Source organism: Schistocerca americana, chromosome X, assembly GCF_021461395.2.
Source record: "Schistocerca americana isolate TAMUIC-IGC-003095 chromosome X, iqSchAmer2.1, whole genome shotgun sequence".
Taxonomy (NCBI): domain Eukaryota; kingdom Metazoa; phylum Arthropoda; class Insecta; order Orthoptera; family Acrididae; genus Schistocerca; species Schistocerca americana.
This window is the reverse complement of record NC_060130.1, coordinates 657702670-657720877: the sequence shown is the minus strand read 5'-3', so window position 1 is coordinate 657720877 and position 18208 is coordinate 657702670. Positions and strand designations below refer to the sequence as shown.

Sequence of the window (18208 nt, the reverse complement as noted above, 5' to 3'; positions counted from 1 at the left end):
ATACATCTGGTGACATAGGCTTTTCAATTGTGTCCTCTGCTCAGACTCAGTGCACTTCAAAGTCTATGTGCGTGGTACACTGCCCATCCCTTAGTGCAGCGGGTCCAGGAAAACTGTCACTTGCTCACTCTTGGTGGAGTCAGTGTGATGTTTCTGTGGATTCCTGGTCATGTCTGCCTGCCAGGAAATTAGGCTGCTGACGCTGGTGCCAAGGCTGCAGTCCTCGTACCTCAGCCCCCAAGTACCTATATTCCCTCTGATGATCACTGTATTGCCGTCTATCAGAAGCTGGTGTCCCTTTGGCATCGCCAATGGTCCTCCCTTCATTAGAATGAGCCCCAGCTTACTAAGCCTCTCCCAGTGGCTTGGGACAATCTCCTCTCAGCCCTCCTGCTGGGAGGAAGTCATTTTAACTGGCTGCGTATTGGGCACTGCCTTCTTAGCCATCGGCATTTGCTAAGTGGCGCTACCCCACCACTTTGTACACATTGCGCCCAAGTTTTAACTGTCCGCCACTTCCTGATTTAATGCCCATTTTTTAAATGTTTACGTTCCCGCTTGGGTTTGCCGTCTGCTTTATCGGCTGTTTTAGCAAATGACATGCGGGCTGTAGACTGCGTTTTACTTTTTATCCGCCAAAGCAGTGTGATGAAAGCCATTTAATTTTTGGTTTTGGAGCTCAGTTTCTGTATGGTGTCTCTTTTTAGCCCTTTTTCCACGTGCCTGGTTTTAGCTGTCTTCTATTATGTAAATTGGGACTGACGTATAGTTGTTTTTTTAACTCCTTTCTGTCTTTGTGTTCTATAGTTTTGATTTTGGCGCGTATGACCCCAGTTGTTTTTTTGCATCCTAAAGCAGAACAAAACCAAAAACCAAACCCCACACCCACTACTACTACTACTACTATTACTATTACATCACTCATCTATGGAGTAGTGTGAGAATTAAACTGGAATAGTACACCTGGAACCACCTTTGAAAAGGAACATTTAAAAACATAGTTCAGTATTTCTGCTTTTGCTTTGCTGCCCTCAACTTCATTTCATTATCTGGACACTAAACAGGAAATCTACCAATAATAATAACAATAATAATAATAACAGCAACAAACAAAACAGCCAGTCTACACCCACATGTCAGAAATGTACTGAGGAGGTGCATCTTTTATATTGTAGCTCTGTTTATTGTGCAATTTCTGGATACTAGATTAGTTTGTTTTGTATCAGACATATTCAGAGAGAAGTGGCTCTTTCTAGTAGAATTTCTACAGTGTAATCCTGAACTCCATCGACAGAATTTGTGAGGTTGTTCAGAGATACTTTTTGAGTATTTTGGTATAATGTTCCCAAGGCCTCTAGTGGCTTGTTACAGAGTAATGGCATTTTTGTTTGTTTTATTCCCACTCCCCTCCCCCATTTATCGTTGTATCTGTATTGCACTGAAAATAATTGCACAACAGTGAAATTGTCATTGGTTGGAAACAAACTTGTTCCATTCACTCGCAGTACTAGTTGTTGGCGATTTTCCTAAATCACTTCAGGCAAGTGATGGGGTGGTTCCTTTGAAACGGCATGGCTGACTTCCTTCCCCACCCCTCCCTAATCCAATGGGACCGATGACCTTGCCGACTGATGACCTCGCTGTTTGGTCCCCTCCCCCAAATCAACCAACCAACCAACTAACTGTTGGCAACAGTAGTGACTACTTTATTCTTCACTGTAAAGCGTGCATTCAATACTGCTCGGGTCTGTGTCTGGTTTGTTTTTCTGCCACTGTAAATTATACAGTAACAGTTTTATGAGCACTATGGAAGAGCTTACTGATGAAGAATTGGCCAGTATGCACCTTTAGTACAGTTTCACTTAATGCAATGGAAGAATGGCCCTATGGAGCTATGCTGAACTGTTCTTCTAGTAACAGAAACCACATCACAATATTTTGAACTGTATGTAGTTGCATATGAGAAACTAGATCCTTTCATGTTACAATAATTGTGTATTAAAAGCTTTTTAATTGTTGTGAAAGTATTTGCACAGAAACAAAGGTAATTAGGGTAACAAACTGAATAAATCATAACTACATTATTACTCGGTCACAAGCTACTGAAGACCATGCGTCCCTTACACCCAATTTTCGGAAGATACGCTTCTGAAACGGTGTCAGAGGTAGAATTCACCCTTTATTCCCATACCTGTGCATTGGTCCAACCCAAGTCCTTTGGATATAAAGAAATACTCTGTTTTGTGGAGGCCATGGTTTACAGCTTTTATGTTATTGTTATCTTAAATCATATTTAATACTCACAAAGCTGTATATCAGTGTTGTTTTGTGAAGTTAACAGTTTGTTGTACAAAAGATCATTATTATAGATCATGTAATTCCATAAAACTTCCTCCTTTGTAACACAATTTTTAAAAAAATCATTAATATATTTGTGTGGTGTTGTAGTAAATTCTCCTTTATTATAATATTTTTTATAGTATATGAAGATACGTGAGTATAGCGTCTGGTGAAGACTGAATCCAGTAGTGAAAATGACCATATATGTTTCTGAATGTCACATCGTGATCCCGAATAAAATATTTCATGAATGATTTGATGAACTTGTGAATAAATTTAAAAATGAAAATACAAACTCTGGAAAAAAGAAAATTCACTAGAGAAAACTAAAATTGCGTGGACATGTAATAGTTGGCCAGTACTTACTTTCAGGAGGTGAAAGTCCAGTACTGCGAATAGAAGCATTTAAAAATGAAAGAAGCTGTTTCTAGCTTGTGGACATACTAGTCTCTTCCTCATAGATTTGGAGGGTTAGATAGAAGGAAACACACACACACACACACACACACACACACACACACACACACACACCCACACCCACACACGCGCGCGCGCGCACGCGCACGTAGAGAGAGAGAGAGAGAGAGAGAGAGAGAGACCTGCTTGTTTTGGATACAAGATATTTTTATGTGTGCAAACTGCTTAAGTGTTATATCTCATTGATGATAAACTCACACAACTACAGTGCATACAGTTTCCAAATTCCATAGGCCTCAAAAATATAAATACACTATAAAGAGTGTAAAGAGACTTAAACAGTAGTCTTTGGAAGCATGCCGAAACGACTGTCTGAGATCTTCAGGTCGTTCCATTGATCTCAGTTTGAATATGAATACTCTGTATATGGTTCAGCAATGGCAAACTGCTTGTAGATAATAGGAGGAGAGTCTTATCAAAGGGTGAGGCCATATTGAGGAGGCTGAGGATCATTTTAAATCTACTAGATTATGAAGGAAATTATAATTCAGAATATGTAAAAAAATGTACATTTTTAAAAACATTTTAAGTGTGGCAGTTGTGTGTTACTGTACACTGATCAGTCTAAAAGGTGCTATCCTGTGGCTGCTTACTGGTGTTGCCAGAATGCATGTATAAGACTTGCTTGTAAACTAGGTAGATTTACAAACACTCTCCAGGGCTTAGAAAAGCGAGAAATGATGAATGCAAGAGTGAGTTTTAATGTCACATCGACATCAAGGCTATTGAAGATGGAACCCAAACTTAGATGGGAGATAGATGATAAATGCACAACAATCTTTCATTTGCAAAATTATTTTATTTGTGTTATAGCAGAACAGCACATCCTCAATGGACAAACCTTGGAGTGGTGGGGGTGTATGAATTAGGCAATGTTGATGTGTGTTCCAGTTCTTTTTAATTTGTTTCATTGATTTAACAAAATAATGTGAAGCTCTTACAGTGATAAGTCAACTGTTCTCATTTTGTAATAAATTACAATGTGTGCTGTGCCTTACTCAACAGTAAAATTGGTGTCGTTGACCACAAAGTTGATATAATTTTTTTCTGTGTTGCAAACAATGTAAGAAATAAAATATTTAAAATCATAATACAGCTATTTTCTAACAGGATTTTCTAATCAAACTGTCATTTTATTTCAGTTGACAAGACTCCTGAATGGCCAACTGATTTTTTTTTTCTCTTTGTGGGACGTAGCAAATGAAGGTCGTCATGACCAGCAGTAATCAGTTAATTGACTCCTGTTTGTAAGTATATTCTTCTTTGGCCATATTATATATGCTCTCCCCCTCCCTCTCCCTCCTATGCCTCTCCCCCCTTCCCTGCCTCCCCCCTTCCCTGCCTCCCCCCTCCCTGCCTCCCCCCTCCCTGCCTCCCCCCTTCCCTGCCTCCCCCCTTCCCTGCCTCCCCCCTTCCCTGCCTCCCCCCTTCCCTGCCTCCCCCCTTCCCTGCCTCCCCCCTTCCCTGCCTCCCCCCTTCCCTGCCTCCCCCCTTCCCTGCCTCCCCCCTTCCCTGCCTCCCCCCTTCCCTGCCTCCCCCCTTCCCTGCCTCCCCCCTTCCCTGCCTCCCCCCTTCCCTGCCTCCCCCCTTCCCTGCCTCCCCCCTTCCCTGCCTCCCCCCTTCCCTGCCTCCCCCCTTCCCTGCCTCCCCCCTTCCCTGCCTCCCCCCTTCCCTGCCTCCCCCCTTCCCTGCAACCCCCCTTCCCTGCCTCCCCCCTTCCCTGCCTCCCGCTTCCCCTGCCACCCCCCTCTCTTCCCTGCCACCCCCCTCTCTTCCCTGCCTGCCCCCACCCCTCTCTTCCCTGCCTGCCCCCACCCCTCTTCCCCGCCTGCCCCCACCCCTCTACCCCGCCTGCCCCCACCCCTCTTCCCCGCCTCACCCTCCCACCCACTCTTCCCCGCCTCACCCTCCCACCCACTCTTCCCCGCGTCACCCTCCCACCCACTCTTCCCCGCGTCACCCTCCCACCCACTCTTCCCCGCGTCACCCTCCCACCCACTCTTCCCCGCGTCACCCTCCCACCCACTCTTCCCCGCGTCACCCTCCCACCCACTCTTCCCCGCGTCACCCTCCCACCCACTCTTCCCCGCGTCACCCTCCCACCGACTCTTCCCCGCGTCACCCTCCCACCGACTCTTCCCCGCGTCACCCTCCCACCGACTCTTCCCCGCGTCACCCTCCCACCGACTCTTCCCCGCGTCACCCTCCCACCCACTCTTCCCCGCGTCACCCTCCCACCCACTCTTCCCCGCGTCACCCTCCCACCCACTCTTCCCCGCGTCACCCTCCCACCCACTCTTCCCCGCGTCACCCTCCCACCCACTCTTCCCCGCGTCACCCTCCCACCCACTCTTCCCCGCGTCACCCTCCCACCCACTCTTCCCCGCGTCACCCTCCCACCCACTCTTCCCCGCGTCACCCTCCCACCCACTCTTCCCCGCGTCACCCTCCCACCCACTCTTCCCCGCGTCACCCTCCCACCCACTCTTCCCCGCGTCACCCTCCCACCCACTCTTCCCCGCGTCACCCTCCCACCCACTCTTCCCCGCGTCACCCTCCCACCCACTCTTCCCCGCGTCACCCTCCCACCCACTCTTCCCCGCGTCACCCTCCCACCCACTCTTCCCCGCGTCACCCTCCCACCCACTCTTCCCCGCGTCACCCTCCCACCCACTCTTCCCCGCGTCACCCTCCCACCCACTCTTCCCCGCGTCACCCTCCCACCCACTCTTCCCCGCGTCACCCTCCCACCCACTCTTCCCCGCGTCACCCTCCCACCCACTCTTCCCCGCGTCACCCTCCCACCCACTCTTCCCCGCGTCACCCTCCCACCCACTCTTCCCCGCGTCACCCTCCCACCCACTCTTCCCCGCGTCACCCTCCCACCCACTCTTCCCCGCGTCACCCTCCCACCCACTCTTCCCCGCGTCACCCTCCCACCCACTCTTCCCCGCGTCACCCTCCCACCCACTCTTCCCCGCGTCACCCTCCCACCCACTCTTCCCCGCGTCACCCTCCCACCCACTCTTCCCCGCGTCACACTCCCACCCACTCTTCCCCGCGTCACACTCCCACCCACTCTTCCCCGCGTCACACTCCCACCCACTCTTCCCCGCGTCACACTCCCACCCACTCTTCCCCGCGTCACACTCCCACCCACTCTTCCCCGCGTCACACTCCCACCCACTCTTCCCCGCGTCACACTCCCACCCACTCTTCCCCGCGTCACACTCCCACCCACTCTTCCCCGCGTCACACTCCCACCCACTCTTCCCCGCGTCACACTCCCACCCACTCTTCCCCGCGTCACACTCCCACCCACTCTTCCCCGCGTCACACTCCCACCCACTCTTCCCCGCGTCACACTCCCACCCACTCTTCCCCGCGTCACACTCCCACCCACTCTTCCCCGCGTCACACTCCCACCCACTCTTCCCCGCGTCACACTCCCACCCACTCTTCCCCGCGTCACACTCCCACCCACTCTTCCCCGCGTCACACTCCCACCCACTCTTCCCCGCGTCACACTCCCACCCACTCTTCCCCGCGTCACACTCCCACCCACTCTTCCCCGCGTCACACTCCCACCCACTCTTCCCCGCGTCACACTCCCACCCACTCTTCCCCGCGTCACACTCCCACCCACTCTTCCCCGCGTCACACTCCCACCCACTCTTCCCCGCGTCACACTCCCACCCACTCTTCCCCGCGTCACACTCCCACCCACTCTTCCCCGCGTCACACTCCCACCCACTCTTCCCCGCCTCACACTCCCACCCACTCTTCCCCGCCTCACCCTCCCACCCACTCTTCCCCGCCTCACCCTCCCACCCACTCTTCCCCGCCTCACACTCCCACCCACTCTTCCCCGCCTCACACTCCCACCCACTCTTCCCCGCCTCACCCTCCCACCCACTCTTCCCCGCCTCACCCTCCCACCCACTCTTCCCCGCCTCACCCTCCCACCCACTCTTCCCCGCCTCACCCTCCCACCCACTCTTCCCCGCCTCACCCTCCCACCCACTCTTCCCCGCCTCACCCTCCCACCCACTCTTCCCCGCCTCACCCTCCCACCCACTCTTCGCCGCCTCACCCTCCCACCCACTCTTCGCCGCCTCACCCTCCCACCCACTCTTCGCCGCCTCACCCTCCCACCCACCCTTCGCCGCCTCACCCTCCCACCCACCCTTCGCCGCCTCACCCTCCCACCCATGACTCTCTGCCCCGCCTCCACCCTCCCACCCATGACTCTCTGCCCCGCCTCCACCCTCCCACCCATGACTCTCTGCCCCGCCTCCACCCTCCCACCCATGACTCTCTGCCCCGCCTCCACCCTCCCACCCATGACTCTCTGCCCCGCCTCCACCCTCCCACCCATGACTCTCTGCCCCGCCTCCCCCCTCCCACCCATGACTCTCTGCCCCCTTCCTCTCTCTCCACCACTCTCCTTGCCCCTCCCCCTGTCCTTCACTCACTGTGTTTCCAGTTTGCAAGTAATTGTTTACTATGTGTAACATTGTACTATGTAATTTGCTACAGTCTGATTGTAAAAGTGCAACTATGGTGCTCATTATTATATTTCCCCCTTTCGTTAGAATTCAGAGCACTGGTTCTTCATTCTTATTACCTAACTTCTTGTGCCACCATTGCTCAATACAACTGTGCCACAGGCATAATTTCTTTCTTTCTGTTTTCTGCCACCAAATCATTATTCTCTACTCTAGACAAAAGTCAAAGTCACCCATGGCTGCTGGTGGCCTTTAACATTGTTCAAAGATGGTCTTTTAGAAACCCCCACCCTCCAAATTGTCAGTATAATTAATTTTATTGGATAAAGTTTCTTAGGCTAGTAAATGTTCTACTAAGACCAATTCTACTATTATGGCTTCTTCAGATTTCTGTAACTATTTTGATGCACGAGATGCCACTTTTTTCGACTCTGGTAATACTTCTCTTCTTTATTCTGAACAAGATCATTTTTTCCAGAACCTTTGGAGGCAGAGATGTAAATGTTGTTTCAGCTAGTTTCATCATTTGTTTCCATTCTCTTTTAAACCAATTTGTAGTGAAGAAGACATTGTGTCTCTCAGCATGATCAAAATTTTGTGCTTTTGGGTGTAGAGCCAAGTTGTTTCCATTCTGTGCATGCAATGGAACCCTCTGATTGGCTGTAGATTCAAGAGCACAGCATTAAAACACTGTAATTTTACTTGGGAGGCATAGGCCTTAAATCAAAATCCAGCCATTCTGATTTTATTTTCTGTGCTAGATGTATCTATATTGAGTTACTTTTTGCATAAATTTTAAATCCCTGCACTGCTCTTGTGCATTAGGTAATGCTCTGGTCTGTCTTTCGCTCCTGACATGAGTAAAATTATTTTAAACTTGAGGCTTCTCAGATAATTTATAAATATGTTGTTATTATTGTTTGTTGTTATTATGGTACTGTGTTTGGAGATGAACCATTAGACGTATTTGTTTAATTTTTATGTTCAGTGTTCCTGAGTCATGGGTCATACAGTTGTAGTACTTTTCTGCTCAATGTGGAGCTGTGTGACAGTGTTTTATTCTGAAATTGTTAATTTAAGCATGCAAAGGGAGCCAGTGTTATGAGTGTAGTTAATACATGCTTGGAAATAAATGAGCCAGTTAAAATAAAGTTCACAACTGAACACAAAACAAATCAATTCATAAATTTCTTAGACCTCACAATTGTTAATAAACAACAAAAACATAATTTTACAGGAAACCAATCTGCACTGATATCACAATACATGAATCATCATCACACACACACACACACACACACACACACACACACACACACACACACACAAAAGCGTGCTGCATTTAGATCCATATAGAACAGGGCACACACACATTACCTTTGGAACCCAAAGCATTAACACAAGAAATTGATATGACCAAAGCAACTGCAGTAAACAATGGGTATTCAAAAAAATCTGTGGACACACTATCCAACAAAATACAGGCCAACATCAGGAACAGAAGCACTACAAGAATAAAAACTGACACAGCACATTTCTTCACAAGTATTCCCGATTTAGACACAGCATCACAAAAATTGCTAACTTACTTAGAAACACCAATATTAAAATAGCATTCTTCACAAACCACAAACTTGATCATGATTTACCTCACACAGTAAACACAAACACCTCAATAACAGAATATAGTGGAATATATAAATTACAACATAACAGCTGCTCTGCATTTTACATAGGAAAAACAGGAATAACTTCCCATACATGATACAAAGAACACACTGATGCTTTTAGGCTTAACTACTTTGACAAATCCACAATAGCCAACCACATGTACGTTAACAGGCACAGAGTAAGTGACATCCACAACAGCTTAACTGTACTCGACACAGAAAACCATGGTAAAAAAAGCTTTTCAAATTCTTAAACATTGCTGCAAATCTGCAACTGTGTAAATCTGAAGAGGTTGAAAGAAAATCAGCCAACCAGCTGCAAAAAAAGGTTTATTTATTAGCCCTTGACCTAGGTTTCGATATTTCTAAAAATATCTTCTTCAGAACGAGGCCCTCCCCTCCATGTGAGGTCTAAGAAATTTATGAATTGATTTGTTTTGTGTTCAGTTGTGAACTTTATTTTATTGTAGAGTGAAATGAATACTGTAAGAAGCTCAAAGTTTGTCTTTCGTGCCATCAGATAGGAGTAGAGCGTCATCCACATATCTTGTGTAATATAAAGTTTTCAAACAAGTTTATTTTTCCCTTCAAAAAATTTATTTCGTAAGTGGTTGGTGAATATGTCGGCCAGGAGCTTTACATGTTGTTACTCATAGTTAAAGCTTCTTTCTGTTGGTAGATTTTACCATTAAAAGAAAAGTAGTTATGGGATAGTACTAGTCCAATCAGATTGACCCCCTCTGAAATCTCTGGCAAGCTTAGTTTTTTGTGTTTGACAGGGTTTTGTGTGAAATTTCAATTGTCTCTTTGACAAGCACATATGTGAATAAAATTAACAATGACAGATGAGGCAAATTTAACTTCTCTGGGAATTTTTACACCTTTGATGAATGTTGTCAACTCACGTGTATTTTTTGAGTATATGGTTCCCAGAGCGCAAAATTCCCTGAGGACATTGTTTACTAATTGTGAAAGTTTGTATGCTGGTGTCTTCTTGGAGTTCAGAAATCATAGTAAAAAACTTGATCAACTGGAATAATTAGAAATAATGTTACACAAAGTGAAATCTTATCAAAACAAGTTGAGTGAACAAACAGTGTTTAGCAGCCACAGTTTTTTCAGTAATTTTAAAAGTTTATTTTTCCTAATGAAAAACTGGTTAATAGTGCAACCATTTGAAAACATAATCAACGTTTTACATGCACATAAATATTTGTTTTGGAAATGATATCTTGCATGACTAATAATGTAGTGACTTTATATCTCCTTTGAAATAACAACACATGTGTATTTGTAGACCTGCAGCATCTTTAAATCTGAAATTCTTTGACTTGTTTTGACCTCTGTTTATAAAATATGCTGTAGAATGAAAAGTGTATGTATGTATATAAACATGTGTACGCATACTTTGCTTCAAAAACCATTTATCCACCACTGGAAACAATTATTTTTCAATTTGTTTTTATTTTATAAACATAATCACAATGTGTCCGCCTATTAATATACTATTGTAATCTTACCAGTACCAGAATTAACCCAAATCTGAAAGATAATCGATGTAAACTGTCAAAACACCTGAAGATGAGCCCCACTGCTCGAATTGCATAATGCACTGATCATTGCATAATGCACTGATCATTGCATAATGCACTGATCATTGCACACATCATGATTGTGGCAGAAGGTGATTGTTCTATATTTTACTAAAGTGATACAGTCACAGAAAAAACACTGACAGAAATAGGTAAAAGTAAATTAATATTGTTTGTTGTGCACATACAACTGAGAACTATGTCACCTATCGAGGTAATGTAATCTCCCTCTTCGTCAAGCCAAGTTTGCCACTGATTTAAAGGTGCCACAATTCATGTAAAAAATTGTTTAGTTGTTGGCACAATCATTTGTACACCACAAAAAGCATATTCCACCCAAAGCTTTTTTGATTGTCCAAATATGTGGAAATCATTTCAGTAAATGACTAGTGAGTATGATGGATACAGGTTATGTACAAACTTCGGGTTTGTGAGTGTTGCAGCTGTTGCAGGGGCCCTGTTTGGTCATAACACTGGCTGACAAAAATGTGTGCCCTATAAATTTGATTGCAGGATGAAAATTTTCTTTTTAAATCTTTGTCCAGTGCACTAGTGATAGTGGTTCCTCATGCTGTGCAGCCCTCCAAAATTATGCCAAAACTTCACTGCTGATGGCTGTGTTTATAATTTATTTTGTTTTGTTAATGGTGGTAGTGGAGCTGGGTTTAGTTAGGCGTGAAAATTAATATAAAAAAGTCATCACCACCACATTAAGTTACCACATAAAAGTTGAAACTTGCTGGCAGATTTTTAACTGTGTGCCATTCCGGGAACTGAGTGTGGTGGTGCAATGGTTAGCATGTTGGACTCACATTTGGGAGGAAAATGGTTCAAACCTGTGACCAGCCATCCTGATGTAGGTTTTCCATGATTTCCCCAAATCGCTTCAGGTAAATACTGGGATGCTTTCTTTTAAAGGGCACAGCCAACTTCCTTCCCCATCCTTTACTAATGCGATGAGACTGATAACCTGGCTGTTTGGTCCCCATCCCCAAATTAACCAACCATTCTGGGACTCTAACCCAGTACCTTTGCCTCTCATGGGGCTATCCATGCACGGGTAATGAACCCTCTAATAGTTTTACTTCCTCTAACACCTCTCGCCTACCTTCCAAAATTTACAGAAGTTCTCCTGCCTGCCTTGTGGAAGTAGCACTCCTAGAAGAAAGGATATTGTAAAGAAACAACTTACCCTGGATATCCCAGGGGTAAAGAACACGCCTGTAAAGTACATAGGTTCAGAGTTAGTCCTGTACCACCATACAGTTTTAATCTGCTAAGCAGTTTCAAATCAGTGCACTTTCTACTGCAGATAGAAAAATTCATTCTGGAAACCATAGACTTTGTTCACAAGCAGAAACAGGTCATTGTTTCAATTCAGGGGTAAACTGCCTGGGAAATCACTGTGCAGGCAGGCTCTTTATGAAATTGATGCACGTCATACACATTTTAGTGTGTTTGAAGTATAACGTGCGAGTAATATAACTCAGTCACTAATATAAGGTGGATACAAGAAGTTTCTGGAGTGACATCCATTGTCACGTGATAGGTTCCATCACAGTGGCTTCAGTTCCTGCATTATTTCCCCGAGTCACAATTAAATTTGTGTGACTTTACGAGGAACATTGGCTACAGATTTTCCCATTTGTGATCTTTGAACAACACTGGTTTGCAAAACTTCAGGACAGCAGTAAATGATGTGTCACTGCCAAGTAACTTAGCTTGATGAAGCTTTGGTCCATACATAGAAAGAACTGTTGCAGTATAGTACAGAAGGTAACTGAAAAAAATGTGATGAGACAAATAGGAGTGACAATTTTATTCAAAGACAATAATTACATTGAAGTTACACAACTTATGAGTGAGTGTCCGCAAACCTTAAAAAATGGTGGGATATGGTTCTTAATAGAGTGTATGATGGCCACAGGTGGCAGTGCATGCTCTGCAACATGCTCCCATGCTCACCATAAGGTTGGTAAAGAGTTCTTACTGGTAGGACATTCCATTCCTCATTCAATGTGGTTGACAGCTGCTGGATGGTCGTTTGTGCATGTGGACATAGCGCCATACGTCCCCCAATGCATCCTGCATGTACTCGATGGGATTTAAATCTGTGGATTGGGAAGTCCAGTCCATTCACCAAATATCCTCTAATTCCAAGAGCTGCTCCACCTGCACGGTTCATTGGGGTTGTGTGTTATAATCAATATAAATGAAATTGGACCGAATACACCCCTGAAAAGATACACATGGGGAAGGAATACAGTGTCAGAATAACATTGACTGGTTAGTATACTATGTTCTGAGATGTGGAGACCAGTATTTCCATGCAACATTATGCCTTCCCTCACCATAAAACCTGTACCACCAAAACGACCATATTCAACAATGTACCTAGGTGTATTATTTGTTCCCTGTGCTCTCCATATGAGGGTGACATATTATGTGAAAGTTACTTCCATCATTAAGTTTCGCACACTTGTGTATATTAGTATGGGGCACCCTACTGGGCATTATCTGTAATGAATTTAAATTAGTTGTTTACTATTCAGAAAAAAAGAGTGAGTGCTTTTCATCTCTGGTTCAAGTTTCTAGTGGGATAGCCATTGTATTACTATTAATTACTACTCCTGTGCTGGTGTTTGTCCATCTGCCCCATGTAGTTACTTAGTGAACGTACAGTGCACTACTTGAAACATGTTCAGCAACTTACTGGCAATGTTACTTTTTTATTACATGTATATGGTCTTCGTTTGAGTCACTTTTTTTGTATTACTCTGCTAATGCAGTTTGAAAATTTTATCACTGAATTCATTTATTTATTTTTGGGTTTTGTTAAGAGTAAATCTTAAATAATGATAGTTTAGCTGAGAACACAGAAAAATTCAAAAAACAAGTTGACAAGTGGGGATAGTCTGATGTCCTACATATTGATGTTTTGGTGTAATGAATCGGACTTGTAAATGTATGGCATATGTCTCTTACAAAAAGCCCTCAGAATGGATAACATAAGACAACTGAAACTAATAGTAAATTCCCAGATCTTTTAGACGTCACTCAGGTTTCATTAATGAAAATGGCATTCTCTGGTATTATAGTGTTTTTGTTATCACGATGGAATTTCTGCAGGTTGAAAATGCAAGCTTCCATTACTACTGTACGTGAAGGAAAAGTGTAACACTGAAGCAGCCTGTGGCCACGTGATGGGGGAAAGGTAAGCTAACGAATGAAAGAGAAAACAAAAAATGGCAAATGTGTTGAGCATTGCTTTTTTACAGCACCTGGGAGAGCTTTACTGGTTGATGCTGCTACCCTTTGCTTTTGGTCTTGGCTAATCTGAAAACATTGGGCAAAAATTACTTTCCCAAGTAGTTGTAGTGGTCACTTTGAGGTGGTGGTATAGTGTTTGCTAATGTGGTGGCTCTTAAAATTATGTGGCTACATACATTCTGTTACTTTCAAATACACAAATATGGAAAAAAAAAAAAAAAATGCGGCAGTGATTGGAAAAATTTGGGTGGAAAAAATACACATTCTGTTCATTCTTGTTCTGCTGCCTGTATTTTGAGATTTAGAAACTTAGATAATATGGTGCATCAGCCCAAATTGTTTCCTTTGCATGAACATCTAAGAATGATTGGTTTCTTCTAAAGATATCTCTGGTTAAAAAATGTTTAAGGTTTGCTTTCTTCAGGTTCAAATGCCTCTTCTTTAAATTTTTCTTGCTTTACGAGAGAACTTGGGATACCTTAATGTTTGGCTTCTCCTATCATTATGAAGTTTTGTTTATTTCCGGCTTTTGTTAATGAGAAAGTATCCATGGAAGGACTGCAAATACAATTAAGAAATTTTTATGTGAACTTGATTTGGAGTCTGTGGATGATAAACTTTATTTGGCACATGCAGTAATGTCACAACAGCATATTCTGGCTCATGTTTTAGGGAGATGTATGACAGGTGATCACATTGGATCCTGCTAGTTCAGAGGCTCTCAGGTGCATTTTGAGGGTCAAAAATCATTATTATTTTACTTTACTTGATTCTCTTTCTCTGAAAATACTGGGAAAAACTTAAAAGTTTGTATCCAGTCACCTGGAAAATGTAATGAAGAATAGGAATTATGGTATGTTGACACAGAACTTACTTGACCTTCTTGTAATTTTTACATTTTTTTTTATGTCGGAGTTAGAAGGTATTGTTATTGTTAGGTATAGGACAGTTATCGAGGTATGTACTAGCTTAACTGGGCGCAAATGAGAATGAGAGAAATCGGGGAAGTATCAGTGATAGTTAAGAGGTACGTAGGTAAGTAGCTAACAGTGAATACATTAGTAAAGATGACCGCTGCATGAAACTCCGTTTTCCGTAGAGACCTGCTGCCATGTGTCTCTCATATATACACACACACACACACACACACACTAGTAGCTTCGATACTCGCAACTGTGGTAGTGGCAGTCTGAGAGTAAACGTTGAAATAATAATAATAATAATAATAAATATTATTATTATTATACCAGGTAATTCCTTCCCACGCCCGGGTTCCCGGGTTCGATTCCCGGCGGGGTCAGGGATTTTCTCTGCCTCGTGATGACTGGGTGTTGTGTGATGTCCTTAGGTTAGTTAGGTTTAAGTAGTTCTAAGTTCTAAAGGGACTGATGACCATAGATGTTAAGTCCCATAGTGCTCAGAGCCATTTGAACCATTGAAATTCCATGTGACTACCCCAGTAATCATACCAGAGAAAGGGGGCCTGCAATTTAACATGGAAGCCAAACCCTGTGTTGTTCTTAGATAATCTTCACATCATTATGAGGTGATGACTGGGTTAAAGGCAGACTGAAATTCTCCACCTTCTGACAAGTATTTCGTCGTGCGACCTTTCGGTTTCCAGGCATGTGCCTTACCACTAGACTGCCAAGTCTGACAATAGAGAAATATAAAAGAAACGAAGGCATGTCATTTTAACCCTGTAGTTCGAGTGACTTCCCTCTCTTTCGTGATATTATATCTCAGTGGCACCCAATCGCTTATGTAAATACGTGTGGCTGAGATCAACATGATGTACATATCATAGGTGCTCTAGGAATTGCAGGAGTCCTGAATAAACCATCAGTTGATAAAATCTATGGTAACACTTCATATCCACTGGCAGTGAAGGAAGCAGGGAAAATGCACGAGGCATACATTGAACATCTCCTGGATGATAATGTCAATGAAAAATTCCATCATCTCCTGAATAAAAAGCTTCCTAATGAGTAACCAGGAAACATTGAAGGGCACTGGTCAACTTTAAAATCTGCGTTTCTCTCAGCTTTTGAATATTTAATAGTTAATACCAAGAGAACTCATCCTCTCTCTTTTTTTGCCAAAACGTTTTTGTTCCCATGAACAATAAGAGCAGAGCGTGTATTGAATGGCAGAATCACCTTATTTGTGCACCCAAGACATTGTGTGATTAGCAATCCAAGGCACGAATAAAACAACTACTGAATCGATCATGGATATCCCAAAATTGCAACATCTGGCTGAAACCGAGAGCTTTGCTACTGCAGGGCTACCAATACAGTATATGGCCCATCAACTCAAAGTCTCAATCCCATAAGATCTAAGAGTGGCACCATGCTTTTGAGAGAAAGCTGTTATATAAATGATCACTGGAAGGAAAACTTTCAAGAACTTTTGAACAGTGATAGGAACTTAGATGATGTGAAATTTTATAAAGAGCCATAGAGGCATGTTATATTGCTGTGATTAATACATGAGATTGTTATTTATCCCCTGTAGAATTACTTGAAAATAGTAATTTTTTGTCTCTTGACTTCTAGTTCCTGTTCTGCTCAAAGGAAATTATTATTACTCTGAGTCAGAAAAAACACTGGACTCCCAGCCTTGTCATTATCTGTTTCTGCAGAACATTTCTTGCTGTTAATACTTGGGTGAGGCGTAATTCTTGTGTTTGTCTCAGCTGTTCTGCTCCAATCTGTCAGTCATTTTAGATGTATTCCATTTTATAAACTCTTATGACTACTGTAAAAAACATGGGGCTTCTCTTATATGATATGGCAATGACAAAACAAAACTTACTGAAGTCTACCAACTCTACATTAAGCCATTGTAATGTGACAAAACCACATTTTGTGCAAATAAAATAAAATGACATGTAGAAGCTATAATTGTTGTGGCTATATTTGCATTTTACACTTTCTTGTGATTTGCGTTTATGATATTAAATGGTAGGAAGGATAATCCCTATCAATTTATATTTCACTGTGGTTTTGTTTCACTGTAATCTTGTAAGGTCACTTTGTCTGTCTGTCTGTCTATCTATCTATCTATCTATCTGTTCAGGCCAGTTTTGCCCAGGAATGGGTGGAGGTATCAAGCTAAAAGTTACAAATACTAACATCTACAGTCCCTTGGCGGTGTAAAAAATTTAATCTCCCAAGTCAGCGCAGTTACGATACAGCTATTTATGTCCACATACTATGATAATCGCAAATTCCCTCATGGAAACCCTATAGAGTAACTGTCTATACAGACAGTTAAGTTTGTACAGAATACTCAGAGCACAAGTCCTGCTCGCATTTGGCCGGTTTTTCTTTGATACACATAAATATCACATATTTCTGTGTATACTCATGGCAGACCATACCCAATTCAGTTCTGTGCAGTTATCAGACACAGGCTTGGGCTTACTCTCTAACCATTCTGATACCAGAGGGTTGCAAAAATATAACACAAAAGAAAAATATGAATTTTGTAGGGAAACCTACACATGTTGTGTCCATGCAAAATATCTAAGATTTTGGAAAATGTCATTACTCGTTTAGGTGTCATTCATATAAACTCAGTAAGAAGACTAAAATCATTTACTGGTTGAACAATGTCTATCTACATAGAGAATGTTAAAGGAAAATAAATATTGTATACATGTTGTGATGCAATATGACCTACGTTCTATGCGAGAATAACTTGATTCAATTTGAGTATATAAATTTGGTCTTCATTGTATTTCAGTTTTCCTGCATATTTTTATGAGCCTATTTTATGTGCTAATATGGGCTTGTGAGCCCACAGTTCTATTCTTCTGGTGCAATTTTTTATAACAGTAGCTGTAGATCTTTACTTTGAACAGCGCCGCTATTTCTTTTAGTAGTTGTGTAGTATTAAATGTCTTGTCTCAGTACAGTCACTGCATTGTTTTTTGCATGTTTACGATCTTCTTACATACAACAAATGGTAACAAAAATTGTACTGCAAAAGTCCCATTGTCATCCAAAACAGTAGAAATGTGGGCCTGTTGTGTTCAGAGGTATCTTATGGCTAGATAGTATTAAATACATTTCATTTACAGACTAAAGGTAACACTAATGAGCATTATTCTTCCTTCTTCAGGATGTTCTATTTTCATATGATGACTACAACTACTGGAGTAAATCTTCTGTCTGAAGTTGAAGTTTATTGTAAAACATGCTTCTTGATAGCATTATATTTCTATTGTAACAATATTCCCTGTGGCTGAAATTTGTTTCCTGACTTACAGTTTGGTTCCAAAATTCGTCTTAGTGTGACATAGCACTTTCCTGTTTGTGAGAACCCTAATAATTTTTTTGTGTAA

The 18208-nt window shown here is 42.9% G+C and overlaps 1 protein-coding gene across 8 annotated transcripts in view; it reads left to right on the top strand.

Annotated features, from left to right (window-relative positions):
* Positions 1-18208, top strand: part of LOC124556703 (catenin delta-2) — a 506669-nt gene that overhangs the window by 354356 nt on the left and 134105 nt on the right. For 7 of the 8 annotated variants that reach the window (XM_047130679.1, XM_047130681.1, XM_047130680.1 and 4 more), the window contains one exon: positions 3960-4064. In XM_047130679.1, the coding sequence (XP_046986635.1) occupies positions 4018-4064 (47 nt within the window). In that variant the 5' untranslated portion in view covers positions 3960-4017. Of the gene's footprint in view, positions 1-3959; positions 4065-13716; positions 13802-18208 lie in introns of all 8 variants that reach the window. The other variant, XM_047130683.1, reaches the window with a different exon arrangement.